The sequence below is a fragment of the Triturus cristatus genome, chromosome 4_1 (genome assembly GCF_964204655.1).
Source record: "Triturus cristatus chromosome 4_1, aTriCri1.1, whole genome shotgun sequence".
NCBI lineage: Eukaryota > Metazoa > Chordata > Amphibia > Caudata > Salamandridae > Triturus > Triturus cristatus.
The window spans coordinates 431,288,675-431,302,811 of NC_140585.1; the positions used below are offsets into that span (position 1 = coordinate 431,288,675).

General features: G+C 40.8%; 1 protein-coding gene across 1 annotated transcript in view; it reads right to left on the reverse strand.

Annotated features, from left to right (window-relative positions):
• CRACR2A (calcium release activated channel regulator 2A) overlaps nucleotides 1–14,137 on the reverse strand; it is a 727,465-nt gene that overhangs the window by 241,557 nt on the left and 471,771 nt on the right. The window contains exon 8 of the mRNA XM_085652578.1: nucleotides 8,263–8,450. Within this exon, the coding sequence (XP_085508704.1) occupies nucleotides 8,263–8,450 (188 nt within the window). The remainder of the gene's footprint in view (nucleotides 1–8,262; nucleotides 8,451–14,137) is intronic.

Here is a 14,137-nt window from a genome sequence, read left to right on the forward strand (position 1 = left end):
AGGCAAGGTTGCGTGCTTGCTCCTACCCTGTTCTGCTTATACATTAATGCACCGGTCGATGTATTGAATGAGACGAAGGACACACATTCCCCGAAGTTAGCGCATAGCAAAGTGCCAGCACTGATGTTTGCCGACGATACTCTCTTGCTCTCCAAGTCACCGATGGGCATTCAGAGGATCCTTGACAGCTTTGGTGCTTTTTGTTAAAACAAGGGGCTGGAGGTCAACATACAGAAGACCAAATATATATGGTCTTCAACCCAGACCCAATCCTCTCATGAATGGTATCTCACTTGAGAGGGTATCAATCTTCGAATATCTAGTTCTCAATTTAATGGAAAAAATGGATTGTGAGCCACAAATGGATAAATCAAGCCTCAATCTAGTGCAGACAGCAAGAGGGCTGGCTAAGCTATTCAGGGACTCCTTTCACAAGCCCGTAGGTCCAGTTATGGAGATTAATAAAATGCAAACAAGGGGTGCGATAATGTATGGGGCTGAACTCTGGGGGCACTGTCCTTCAAATAACATTATTGAGTCTGAGAACAACTTTATTAGGCAGCTATTTGGCCTCGCCCTCAGCTCTCCACTTACTGCACTGCGCTTGGACCAAGGGGTGAGACCGATCGTAGAGGGAATTGGCTGTAGACCCCTAACATTTTGGCGTTGACAATGGGAAACCCAGTGCTTAATTTGTAAAATATTAAGTGCCAGGGCTCTGACCAGGAGGCCACAGCAGCTTGCACCACCCATCGCCCCTGTCATCGCTGCCAAAACAACTACTAACCATCTATCTTGCATGTAAATGCGACAGTTCAGGTTATTTCAACTCCCCAATGCTAAAGGAATAACTGCGGAGGCAGGTATTAGTATTTTTTTAATGTATATTGTTTTCCTAAGCAACTGTTATACAGATCATCTCTAAATTACATGAGCAGTGCCACTTTGTGGCAGCCTGCCCTAAGTGTGGTGTTTACAATTAGGTGCCGGTGCCGAGCACCGGAAACCAATTAAGTGCCGGTGTTCAGCACCGGAAAGCTCCGGCTCAAATTAAGCACTGGGGCAACCCCTGAACTGGTTGGTTACAGGACTAAGCTAAAGGAGGTATTGGGTCTCCCGGGTACAGGAAAAGTGGCGTGGTTTGAATACATTAAGAAAGGACTATGTAGTATAGGCAGAAAGAGTCTATGGAGTAATTCAGAGGTAGCTGGTACCGCAACCTCTAGGAAACAACTGGTCAGGAGTAACTGCACGAGAGCCCATCCACCGACTCTCTAACAGTTACTTTTTTGAAAATTAAAGACTATTATAACTTAGAGGCCTGTTTGGATGAAATGCAACCGGCACTAGCAAGGACATTATATGTGCAATTTAGGCATGGGTCTCTTCCTCTGCGTTCATTTTCTAATAAATGGGCAGGTAGCTCCACCCTGTGGTGTCCAGCATGCAGTAGTGAAGAGGAGACAGAACTCCATGTATTCTGTTTTTTGTCCTGGATATAATAAAGCCAGGTTAAGATGGTTGATCCAACTATGCAGGAATTTAGGCGCTGGGCGTTGTGAAGAAGTATTTAGTCTTCTGAAATATAACACCCAAATGCCAATTGTATTTGTGTGTTACGCTTTCTAACTTTTATGTGGTGGGTGCGTAAGTCTTCTTAGAAATCAACTAACAAACTTAAGCAGACCGATTTTCATCTGTGATGTGTTTTTTTAATCAATTTTAACTATGTTTTTAGTTGGGTTTTAGTTCATCTTATATCTGAAAATTGTGAATAGTAATTGCAAGTACTCCCCAGCTTTAGTTGAGCCGGAGCTTTCCGGTGCTGAGCACCGGCACTTAATTGGTTTCCGGTGCTCGGCACCGGCACCTAATTGTCAACACCACACTTATGGCAGTCTGCCACAAGGTGGCGCTGCTCATGTAATTTAGAGGGGAGAAGTATAAGAGCTGTTTGGGGAAACAAAATACATTAAAAAATTACTAATACCTGCCTCCCCAGACATTCCTATAGCTTTGGGGACCTGGAATAATCTGAACTGTCGCATTTACATGCGAGAGAGATGGTTAGTAGGTGTTTTGGCAGCGATGACAGGGGCGATGGGTGGTGCAAGCTGCAGTGGCCTACTGGTCAGGGCCCTGGCACTTAATATTTTACAAATTAAGCACTGGACTCCCTCTATAGGGATTCCCTTTCATACGGTGTCCCTGGGCAGCAGAAGACACAAGATTATATTGATGGTGGGGAGGAATGGTACATGTAAATAATGACACTTATGGGCAAGCAGTTTGTACAGTATGGCAAACTTCTAGCATTATAGTATTTCTATTTTATATCCCTTTTTAGATATTCAATTGGGCGAAGATGTATATTTATAATAATTCGTTTTTTTATGAACTGTATGATTATTGTACATTCACTTCTCGGACTGAAATAAAGCAAGTACGTTTCAAGAGGTGTTATTCCTAAGTAAAAGGAAGTGACTGGCAGAGCTAATGGCAAGACAGTAACTGCTGAGTTCGCACGCAATAACTTTCCACCACAGCAGGGTTGCCAAGGTGGCCCACGTGCCCACATTCTGACCCAGGACCCAACACCTTCGTTGGCAAAAAAGATGGGGGCAGATCACTGGGAGACCAGGGACCCATAATCTGATATACTTTGAACGAATCCCTGGATTGAAGCAGAATCACAGTATCCTACTTCAGGAGGCACCTGAAAATGTTTGTAGTCTGTGGGATACCAAATAAGGAGTTCTAGACTTGTATTCTGTAATTTTCTTAATGTTCATATCCTTCTCACTGGACAATCTAATGTACTATTCAGTGATGGGGGTGGGTGTACAATGCGGTAAAAATGTCATAAATTAATACATTCTGGAAACATTTTACCACTAGAACAGACCTCTCAATTGCAACAATTCAAGTTTTGCCTAGTGAAACCGATTTAGGAAGACTGTCTTGTTTTCTGAAATCCCATCAGAAGAAGAGAAGGAGTTGTATATAGCCTCTGACAGAATATTTTCTGAATTTTGCCAGATTCGAATGTAAAAAGCTTTTGTCTTCTTAAATGTCACTATTAGCTGGACTCTACAGGATAGCGTCTTATTAACTCAATTTGAACAGGCAGACATCCTTAGCTCATATAAATGCAGGATGTCAGACGAAGGAAGAACTTTTTTTGTACTGTGGATGTAAGAGTTTGCCCTACAAGGGTTATTCAAAGGCATGGGATATGAACCCTGTTAAATTAGGTGACGTGACATCCTTGTGTCAACCACTAATAGCTCTTGAGATGGTTGTAGCTCATCTAAGGGAAATTGCTTTCTCTGACAAATACAAGGTCTGTCAATTTTCTCTGTTTTTTTACTGGGGAAGTAAGAACTGAAGAATCTCACAATATATCTATTTCGAATATCACTTTTCACACAGAAGACACTGCTCAACTAGTGTTCAAGGCTGCCGTTCAATAGAGGGGCTCTCAATACTCCTGTCTATGCTGTCATTTGGCAGGCCTTCATTATTACAATGTGACACAGACATGAGTCCCTGTTATATCAAGGGGTATGTGCAGAAAAATATAACCTGATCATTAGTTGCTTAAAAATAGCAGATTATTCCAAACCTCTTGTGAGAGGCACAAAACGATCTGTTTCTTGTGGAACGTCGGTAGTGTGGTACTTCCGGAAGTCTGTGTGTCATTTCCCAAAGGTTACATTTGAGGCAAACTATGTGAAGTCTCTGCTGCAGTTAAATGAACAGTGTTAATCAAAGACATAAAACTATTCCGCAAGGACAGTTATTACTCATCTGCATAAAATATCATTGAACTTTGGTACTAACTCTCAAAATATGTTACTTAGTATTAATAAGTTAATTTCACATTGTGCAGGAATATGCAAGTTTGATGCAAGTTTGTTGGCTGCTCTCAAGTCGAGATATAAGATCACATTCATGGACAGAAAAATACTGCAGGAAGAGTAGTGTGGTGATCTATAATATTTTCACCTGTGAATGGTATATTTTTATAGAATGTCGGGTAGACAAATCTCAGTGTGCACATGGTGTGGAGAGATGTGTCTTCAGAAGCCAAAGTTACTATAACAGTATATAAGTGAAAGTGAAATTTTGCCCAATAAATGTATGTTTGATTAGTTACAGATTCTCTGAGAATATACACCCCTCCATTTTCTTTGGTGGCAAATGTGCATCTCCATGTGTTAGCTCTTGTAAAAGCGCTGGCCTCTCCATGAGGGTGGCAAGAAGAGGGTTTGTTAATCTCCATGTTAATCATGTCAGTAATTGCAGCTGAATTAAGTACTATTATTTCACAAATTACTGCACTTTCCTGTATTGTAGCTGGAACACGAGGCAAATGTCCTTTGAACATTGTGTACTGTCTACAACAATAACATTCATTAGTAGCAGCTGTTTATGTGTGTGATCCTATTACCTGCATTTTGAAATAAAAAAGCAATCTGTGAATTTTAATAGCATGTTTTGTATGTTTTTAGGTCGAGAAAACCTTTGCTTCGAAATATAAAAATGCAGCTCATGTTTGTTTCTTTTGAAAAAATGTGCTGAATGTCCCATCTTATATCAGGATAAATATTATATTTATCCTGAAATGAAACACGCGTAGACAATGTTCTTCACCATGTGCCTAATAATACTGTTGAATTGTGTTGCATGATAATTCACGAATGTCGACTACTCCAAAACTGCCACCTATAATTTCAATAATAAATTAACTTTTAAAATAAAACCTTGTCACCCCGTGCAAGTCTACATTAGAAAGGACACATGTTCTCCTGAGTTTCCACCAGTTTTATACCGCCAGTGGGTAAAATAAAATAAAGAATCCAGACATAAAAGGATCTATTCATAACCTGCATTTGGTAGTACGTGTAATGGTAATGCACTAGTACCACTAACATGCAAAATTGTATTTACTAATCTAAGTGCGGAGGCCTATGCGTCTGTCTGTCCTCTTTGTGGAGATCTCTGCATACGTAGGTATACGTTTGAGTAATAAATGTAGGCGGAACAGGAAGCAAGGCTGAGAAATGGGGAATAATCACTACTAATGAGGAGAGGTTAGAGGAAACATAAGAAGGGGTTATGGGAGACCTTGGGAGAGGTTTAGGGAGCGACATGCACCCACTCACAATGGAATAAGCCCCTTTCTAATTACAAACTGCTCCAAAAATTACCAAAGCAGTTGCAAATGTACTGCAGCTCAGACCTAGAGGAATTCATCACCACACATGGCCAGCTGCTGATACTGCAACACACTCCCAAAGAAAAGAATAAAGCCAGGGACTTGAAATGAAAGCCCGTAAGAATTAATGTTAAATGAAATATTGATTTAAAAAATATAATTGTAATGTTGATAATGCATATTTAAATAAAACATAATTATTAGTTTATTATAAAATATGTTACTAACCTGTTTTACATTTAAAAATTCATGTAATCTAAATATTTTAGTAAAATAGATTCAAATTAACTAATCTGTACATAACTTTAAATGATTTTACTACGTAATAAAGAAATATACTTTTTATACTTTAAGTGAGATTTTTTATGTTTTCAAAAAGTAATTACATTTAATATATTAGAAGTTATTAAACATTTAATTCAAAAGTACGATAATGATGTAGCATTATTTTACATTAATATTTATCATAAAATATTTTAACTATTCTTTTAAAACTTTAATAAACATTTAATCTTTTCCCCAAGCTTTACCATAAGGAGATCTGTGCCCCAGTGCCAGAGATCTTCGCCTATGTGTGCAAAGTAGTAACTTTACACTTGTAAATTAGGTTATACCTCTGAATTCAGGGGGTAGATACATGTACGCCTACAATTTTGTAGTAAATTTATACTTGTAGAGGGAGTCTAGCCTACCGTAGTAAATTTACTGCAAAGTGTAAGAATAGTCCACAAAATATTTCATTTTAATGGTCACGGTTAGGAGAACTTCTTCAGGAACATAGATGGCATGCAAACCACACCTCAATCGCATCACTGGTTACTAGCTTTACCCTTGTTGAAACAATCTCAGAGCTGATCTTATTTTGCTTAAAACTTGCCATCATTTTCAGAAAGTATTTCATTCAGAAATAGTGTGTGTTGGCAAATTTGACCACTGTTGGTCGTTTGAGCTTTTGTATTTCAGTCCTCGTCCCTTTTTCCTACTTTCCACAATGTGCAGTAATTTACAACAGGCAATAATTGCAAGTTAAAGCTGAAGGGATTCCTTTGATAATTCTGAAATATGGCCTACATGCCAAAAACATGTCTTTAAATCAGTATGTAGAATTTCTATGTAGGATTTCTAAAGTTGCTTCTTTTTCAAATCACAGTTAATTAATGGTGAACAGTGGAGAAATATCTAAGGTACAACATCTTGACGCAGGTGGCACCATGCTCATAATGTCCACTTCACAAAGCATACAGCTATTTGATTATAAAAAAAACAGAATATATCCCTGATGAGAGCTGGTGGAAAGCCAAGCAACCTCAGCTGGAATGTGGAGGGACACAGTCGCAATGGCTTGTCTCAAGCAATTTAATATCCCATTTCTGGTCATCTCCAGGAACATTAATATGGCAAACAAGCTATAAAGTAGACAAACTTGTGACTCTACAATATATTCTCAAGTAAGAAATTAAATACAGTTAACAAACTGACAAAGCAAACAGCTTTCAACTCATTTATGTAACCTCAGTAGACTGGGGAGAGATTGTTGCTGACAACTCAAATCGAATTCATGGGGGCTGGAATCAGCAAATCATGTCAAGGTGTTAGCAATACACTGGTATATTGCAGCAGATTATTGTGCATTTGCCATCTGCCCACTGTATAACCAACAAGACGGTTTCCTTCCTTACTCTGCTAACACCAGGCTGGCTGCTTGTTTGATAAACAACATGGTATAATAAGTTTCTCAGCCTGGTATTTATGCCATACACATCACTGCCTCACCATATATCACTTAGTTGGCTTTACAGCATGGACCATCAGGTTTCCTGTAGTCAGTGAACATTCATCATCTGGTAGTACCAACACCCCACAAACCCTCTTAAAAATGTTAACTTTTGAACTACATGGACGTCTCTACTAACTTCTCGTTCAGATTAAGGACAAACCACATAACCTAGAAAGAGCTTATCCATGCTAGCCAGATCCTCCTTCAACCTACCCTGAAAAATGAAATATTTTTTGCATAAAACCAGCATTGCTTTTACAGTAGTTTCTATTGTAAAATGCAAATATTGTACATGGGTCTTGGACTTTAAGGAATTTGGATATGATCAGAGTGTTCAGAACCTTTATGCCCCATGCCTAGTGAAATAAAAAAACTGCACTTAGAACCTATCTGACCACAATTCTTTCTTACTCATCGATACTCTAGTCTCCTCAATCTGAATGAGGCACTCTCCTGAAGAAACAATCAGAAGATATTCAATAAAACACATATTTATTAAAAGAGGAAAAGATTACAACCATAATTGTCCTAACAATGAATAGAAAAGGATTTTGGATTCTGGAACTATGATCTTAGTATGTCAAACTTATAACATATTTCTTTAATCATTGCACATGAGGTGTTCGGTATCCATAATGCTTATGCAAGGTTTTCTACACAACATCAGCATGTTGCCTACAACTGGGATCATGTAGAAGGTTGTATACAATTGCATATTTGAGAACATTTGGAAGGTGTTTGGTAACAAGGTGGAGGAAAAGCAATTGCTGAAATGGCAAGACAACCACAGGTTTTTACAACACAATGTCTTCAAATATCTTGTAAAATAAGATTGGGAAGAAGGCATAACAACAATCAGAAAATATGTAAGGGTTCATTTTGACCATAGCAGACAGCCCTCCAGGCTAGCAGAAGCAATTGCTGTTGTTCCCCTGGAGAATGGCTGCCAACAGAATAAAAAACTTCACAACAGAAAGGAGGGGATTTCTGAGCCTTCAATAGAAGCATACCAGTGCATTGTTTGTTTGTTGCACTTGCTTGGCAAAGTTTTTTTTAATTTCACAAACTAACAAGCAGGAGTTTGCTTCTTGCAAATAAAAAACAGTATGGGTATGGCAAACAAGGAGCAATCTCTCTGCACATGATGGCAAGTTTAATTAAAACTGATATGCAAAAACAGCAATGTCAGAAACACAGTTGCTTTTTTGACTGACATAATTTGCATCACTGGCTGTGGCTCCTGTATACATGATCACTTACTCACATGTCTCGTTCTTCGTGCAACTGTGAAGCTTCTTCTTGAAGCATCTGTAGCTGTGTTTGAGCTGTCAGTAACTCCTGTGACGTTCTTTCCAGCTCTCGTCTCATTTCTTTATTTGTCATTTTCAGTTTTTCATTCTCTGCTTTTGTCTCATGTTTGTCATTGTTGAGCTCTGCACATTGTTTTTCCAGCTGTAGAATGAAGAACAAAAATGTATAACAATCATTTAAAGCATATTCAGATTAGGTGTGGGGCTAGAAGAATGGGACAATTTGGCAGAATGGTGCTAAGCAACTTAAATATAGGTTGCACCACCACGGAGGAGTCTACCTCTACCTCTGAATATCTGCCACTGCTTTCCCACATAAGCAAGGTGTACACCCATCTGTATTCTTGTACTTCAGTATCAGTAGTCTACTTTCCAAAGGACACTGTAAAATAGGAAGCATCCCACTCCATAAGCAAAGTAAGTTCAAGTAGAAAAAAGGATAAGGTAGGTACCTTTATTGCCGCCTACATTGAGATACCTAGGAAGCACAAAAAAGTGTAAACAGTGTAGGTCACAATCCCTACCTGCAAATGCTCCAAATGTCATGTCTGTTTAACATTTTGGTTGTTAGTGAACCTATCAGCATCTCAATAAATGTCAAATTTGGCATTTTGCTCCTGCACAGTCTAGTGTGTATTCAAATCCTAGAGGATCAGCAGTAGAGCACTGAGTTGTCCCATGCACTGTTAAGGGGCAGAGTACTCCTTTAAGAAATAATTATTATTCAGTACAAATTATTCTAACATACGCCAACATTTTAATTGTTTATTGCATCGGGAAGATCTTTCTAATCAAGTACCATATACGTAGATGGTCTCCAGGTTCTCTACTTCTCATGCAATCTTTTTATGGGACTGCTTGAAAGCGAGTGGATTTGGAATAAAAAAGTGATTAAGTTGTACAATGAAGTTTTGTGAGGGTTGATAACTGATGATAGTCTAATAAGATGACAAGATATTGACTCGGAACTGAGCGAATAATATACTAGCTTGAATACAAATAACTACAATTACTATAATAAGAACATTTTTGAATTTTTAGAATAGTGTATTGCATGACATTTTAAGGCACCCAAATTTGCAAAAAGATAACATTCTGTATGCAGAAATTTAAAGAGCTAAAATAATGTATAGTCAGAGACAGAACAATATACAATCTTTAAGAGATTTTTGTATATGGCTTATGATTTAAGGACCCTTGGAAAAAACTCAGAAAATAACCAATTTTTGGAAAAGAATGCAGTTGGTAAACGATAAGGAAGCGATAAGGGTGAAAAGGTGTTTTGATAATGTAACTTTTATTACCATACATACATCAAAAAGTTATAAACTGCAAGCAATACAATGATGTTTTGTGGTTATAGCTGATTTGAAGACACAAATAAGTATTAAACATGGTGTAACATACAGTAGATTTGATAGACTGCAACATTTAATCAGTAAAATTGATCCAAACATATTCAGTGCTAATAGAAATAAAAATAAATGGCAGCCAGTCCTACCCAAAGAATGTTTGAAATGCAGAAAATGTGTTTGTTGATTATGTACTTGATAACATGAATGCATTTAACAATTGCAATTCAAACGAACATTTTGTATTTGTGAATTACCAAACTTCTAACTATGTGAATACCATTAAGTTAGTATGCAAAACGCAGTATGTAGATTTTACAAAACATGCACTTAAACACAGAAGGTGTACTTTAACAGCATTATAAATTGGAATCCTAGAAAATTGTGTAAAAATATATATTGTACTGCAAAACTGACTACTACAATAATGCAGAAGTAAGTATATGTAGGTTTACATAGACATACTGTTCTTAACTCCACATCTGTATATATATATGTTCAGGACATATATATGTGGAATTAAGTATACTAAATCTATACTGGCCTATTGCAGAAATTGGGTTACTGGTTGAGGGGGTGAAACCCTGCTGAAGCAGGAACCACAGCTGTTCTCAGGGTGAAACACAAGCAAACCCCAAATTAACCTGTGCTCAACCCTTTGGTAGCTTGCCACAATGCAGTCATGGGTAATCTAAAGGTAATGTGTAAAGTATTTATGCAGCACGTCAAACAGTAATAAAGTGAAAACACAACACAAGAAAAGTCGAACACCAAAGTGGTAAAACTATGGTTATATGTTTGCGTCAGACCGGTACAAAGTCACAATTGTAGGCCGACCCCGATGGAGAGCGAGCTGGAAACAGGGATCAAGTTAGGCCCGCTAAACAAAGTACCTTAAATCCTGCTGTGCGGTCTGCGGGTAGTCGCTTTGGAGGCTTTGTGCCATCCAGCGTCAGTTCTGAAGGGCTGCAAGGGCTGCGATGTGAGGTCCTACATCAGGCTGTGTTGCACCGAGTCGGTTCTGATGAAGCTGAGTGGCAAGGCTTTGTGAGGCTTCATGGTGAGTTGTGTTGGTCCTGCTGAAGCTGGCAGTAGCGTGGTGAAGCTTGGAGTTGATTCCATTGAGGCTGGCAGCTGTGCATTGAGGTAGTTGCTTCCAATGAAGTTCATAGCTGCGCAACAAAGCTTTGTGGAACTTTATGTCGCTTTGCGCTGGATTTGGTGATGCTGGGATGGAAAGGCATCTATGGCTACTTCCAAGGGTCCAAGATTGGAGGGGCAATGGTTGGCGGTTTAAGACTCACAACCGGCAGAGTCCAGGTGCAAGCTGCAAGAGAGTCGAGACATTTCTGTCCCTGGGGCTCTAATCACAAGGCCAGCCAATTAGCCTTTGGAGTCATTCTGTGGTCCTGGGTTCAAGATGCAGGTTCAGTCTTTCTCACTCAGCTAGCAGGGCAGCAAAGTAGCAGTATTTGCAGCATATCAGCACAGCAGTCCTTCTTCTGAGTCTTCCACAGGTCCAGATGTCTACTCAAGAATTGGATCTGAGGGTCCAATATTTATACCTGGAGCTATCTCTGAAGTAGGAGAAGGTTCTTAAGGTTTCCAACCCCAGAAGTGTTTAGAAATATGGTAGAGGACAGCTCAGCTCCTCTATTATGTCAGAGATGGCTCATCTTGCCAACACCTATTCCCCCTGTGTCTCACTATCTGGAAGTAATACGCAAAGACCAAATGCCAGCTAAACTAAGTAATGTGACCCATGATGCAGGCTGCAGACACCAAATAGTTGGGACAAGAAAATGTCAACTTTCTAAAAGTGAATGTTTCAGAATTCTGACTTTGAATCCAACTGTGCCATTAAGAGGGATTTATATCACAATACTTTAGACACCAAGCTCAACTTTCTACCTGCTTCCAATTGAACGTTACCACTTATTCAATGTAATACAGTAACCCAATGCTATCGCACCGGAAAGGTAGACCTTGCAGCAGTAAAAAATGAATTTGAGAATTGTTTACTACCAAGACATGTAATACTTAAATGTACAAGCCTAACTTTTTTAAATATACTACACCCTGCCCTCTGAGCTGTGTAGGGGCTACACAAGGAACACTGCTTAATTTGAGCTGGTGATTTCCAGGTCTGGGCATCGGCACTTAATTGTCAACACCAGTGCTTTTGAATGTCTGTGTTAGAAATGGGGGTCTCTAGTTGGCAGAGGAAGGTACCTTTGTCCAAGTAGGGGCTCCTTTTATTAGTCAGGATAAGGGAGTTACACTCCTAAAATAACCCCTGCTCACCCCCTTGGTAGCTTGCCACGAGCAGTCAGGCTTATCTTAGAGGCAGTGTGTAAAGCATTTGCACATAACCAACTGTAATACAGTGTAAGCACTACAAAAGGACATCAAACCAGTTTAGAAAAATATCCAATATTTGTATATACTTAAGGCAAGACCAAAAACAATAAAAATCCACAATACAGTACTTAGAAATCTTCAGTTATCAAACTATGCTTGAAAAACTGTTCCTTGATGTTGATAGCTCAGTTTGGGGCTATCACGGCGTGGTGAGCAAATAAATCCAAACAGTTCTGGCTGACCGCGGCGTTGCAGGGTGTCGGCGACCTCTCATTGAGCTTCCGAAAGCACGGCGTCTGCAAGCATCGGTTCTGGAGGTCGGTGCAGGAGTCGTCGGGACCCTCAAAGTCTCACGCATTGCAGATCGAACTCCTCTCTGTTGAAGTCATGAGCACTGGCATCGGCAGGCTTCAAGTGCTGCGGTGCGAAGTGCAGAAGTGCGGCGTGCGGTGCCCTCAGGTCGCGGTGTGAGCAGTGGCTCAGTGGCGGCATCAGATGGCATCCTCAGTGAGACCAGCGTCACGGTGCGAAGTGAATGTGGTGCTTGTCACGGTGCTCGCAGGCCACGGTGCAAGCAGCGGCATCGTCGTTGATAAAGTGCTGTCGTCGGCTGACGAGATGAAGTCGATGGTGCCGGCATCGATAGGCCAAGGTTGTGGTGCGGGATGAGAGCGGTGCATTGTGTAAATTTATGAGCGGTACCCTTGAACCAAGGTGCAAGCAGCGGCGTCGATTTCGCCATGGAGCGGCGGCGTCGGGGATACCAAGGCGTCATTGTGAAGTGAGGCGGTGCGGAATGCCGTGCCCACAGGTTACGGTGCGAGCAGCGGCTCGGTGGCAGCGTCAACAGGCTTTGTCGGTGAGACCAGGGTTGCGGTGCAGCGTTGCGGCGGTGCCCTCTGCGGTGACTTCAGGACACGGAGTTGGCAGCGGCATCGTGGACGTCGTCGGGTTGCTTTTCTTCTGTTGCAGCACAAAACACACAGTTCCCAGTGCTGAGGGCAGAAGAGCTTGAAGTCTTTGCTGTTCCTGAGACTTCTTGAACAGGGAGCAAGCTCTACCTCAAGCCCTTGGAGAAACTCACAAAGTACATCGCAGAAGGTTCAGTCTAGTCCTTTTACTACCCAAGACAGAAGCAGCCACTGCAGGCCAACACAGCAAACCACACAACAAAGTGGTAGTTCCTCCTCACAGCTTCTCCAGCTCTTCTTCTTGGCGGTCTTCTTGGTCCAAAAGAGTTCTAAAGTTCAGGGGTTTGGGCCCCAATATGTATACCACAAAATCCCTTGATCTCTTAGGTAGAAGAACGAAATTGGCAGGACATGCCACACACACCAGGGCATGTCCTACCTTTCAGAGGGATACCTTGGGCCTCCCTTAGGGGTGACTGACATGTAAGAAAAGGGAAGGTTAGGGCCTGGCAAGTGGGTGCAATTGCCAAGTCAACATGGCAGTACCAGACTGCACACAGGCTCTGCAATGGCAGGCCAGAGTCATATTTATGGGCTATTTGTGTGGGTGGCACAATCCAGTGCTGTTGCCCACCAACAGCATTTGATTTACCGGCCCTGGCACACGCAGTGCACTTTACTAGGGAGGGACTGACACATAAATCAAACAGGCCAATCATGGAAACACCAATCCATGACACATTTTACCATAGGAGCACTTGCACTTTACCACTGGTGAGCCATAAGAAAAGTGCACAGAAACACTACGCCAGCAAAAACAGAGTCAAAACCAGGAGGTCAGAAAGCAAAAACTCAGGGGAAACACGCAAAAAGATGCCAAGTCTAACAGTCTGCCACAAGGTGGCGCTGTCTGGCTTATTTAGAGATGACCACAACAAGTAATTATTAGATCAATATACATTAATAATGACTATCACCAGCCGCCCAAGCCATTCTTATAGCTTTGGAGGCCTGGGATCCTGCTGCCGGGTGAACTTAGGTGTTCTGACAGCGTTGGACTTTGGAGTATGTGTGACTACAAGTCCTCGCACCCCGCCTGGGTCCGTGACGTGATATTTAACCACGTTATTTAGAATTTACGCTGTCAGCAAGTCTGAAGTGCTGCTGAAAACTGTAAGTTATGCGGTCACACTTTTTCGCCACAT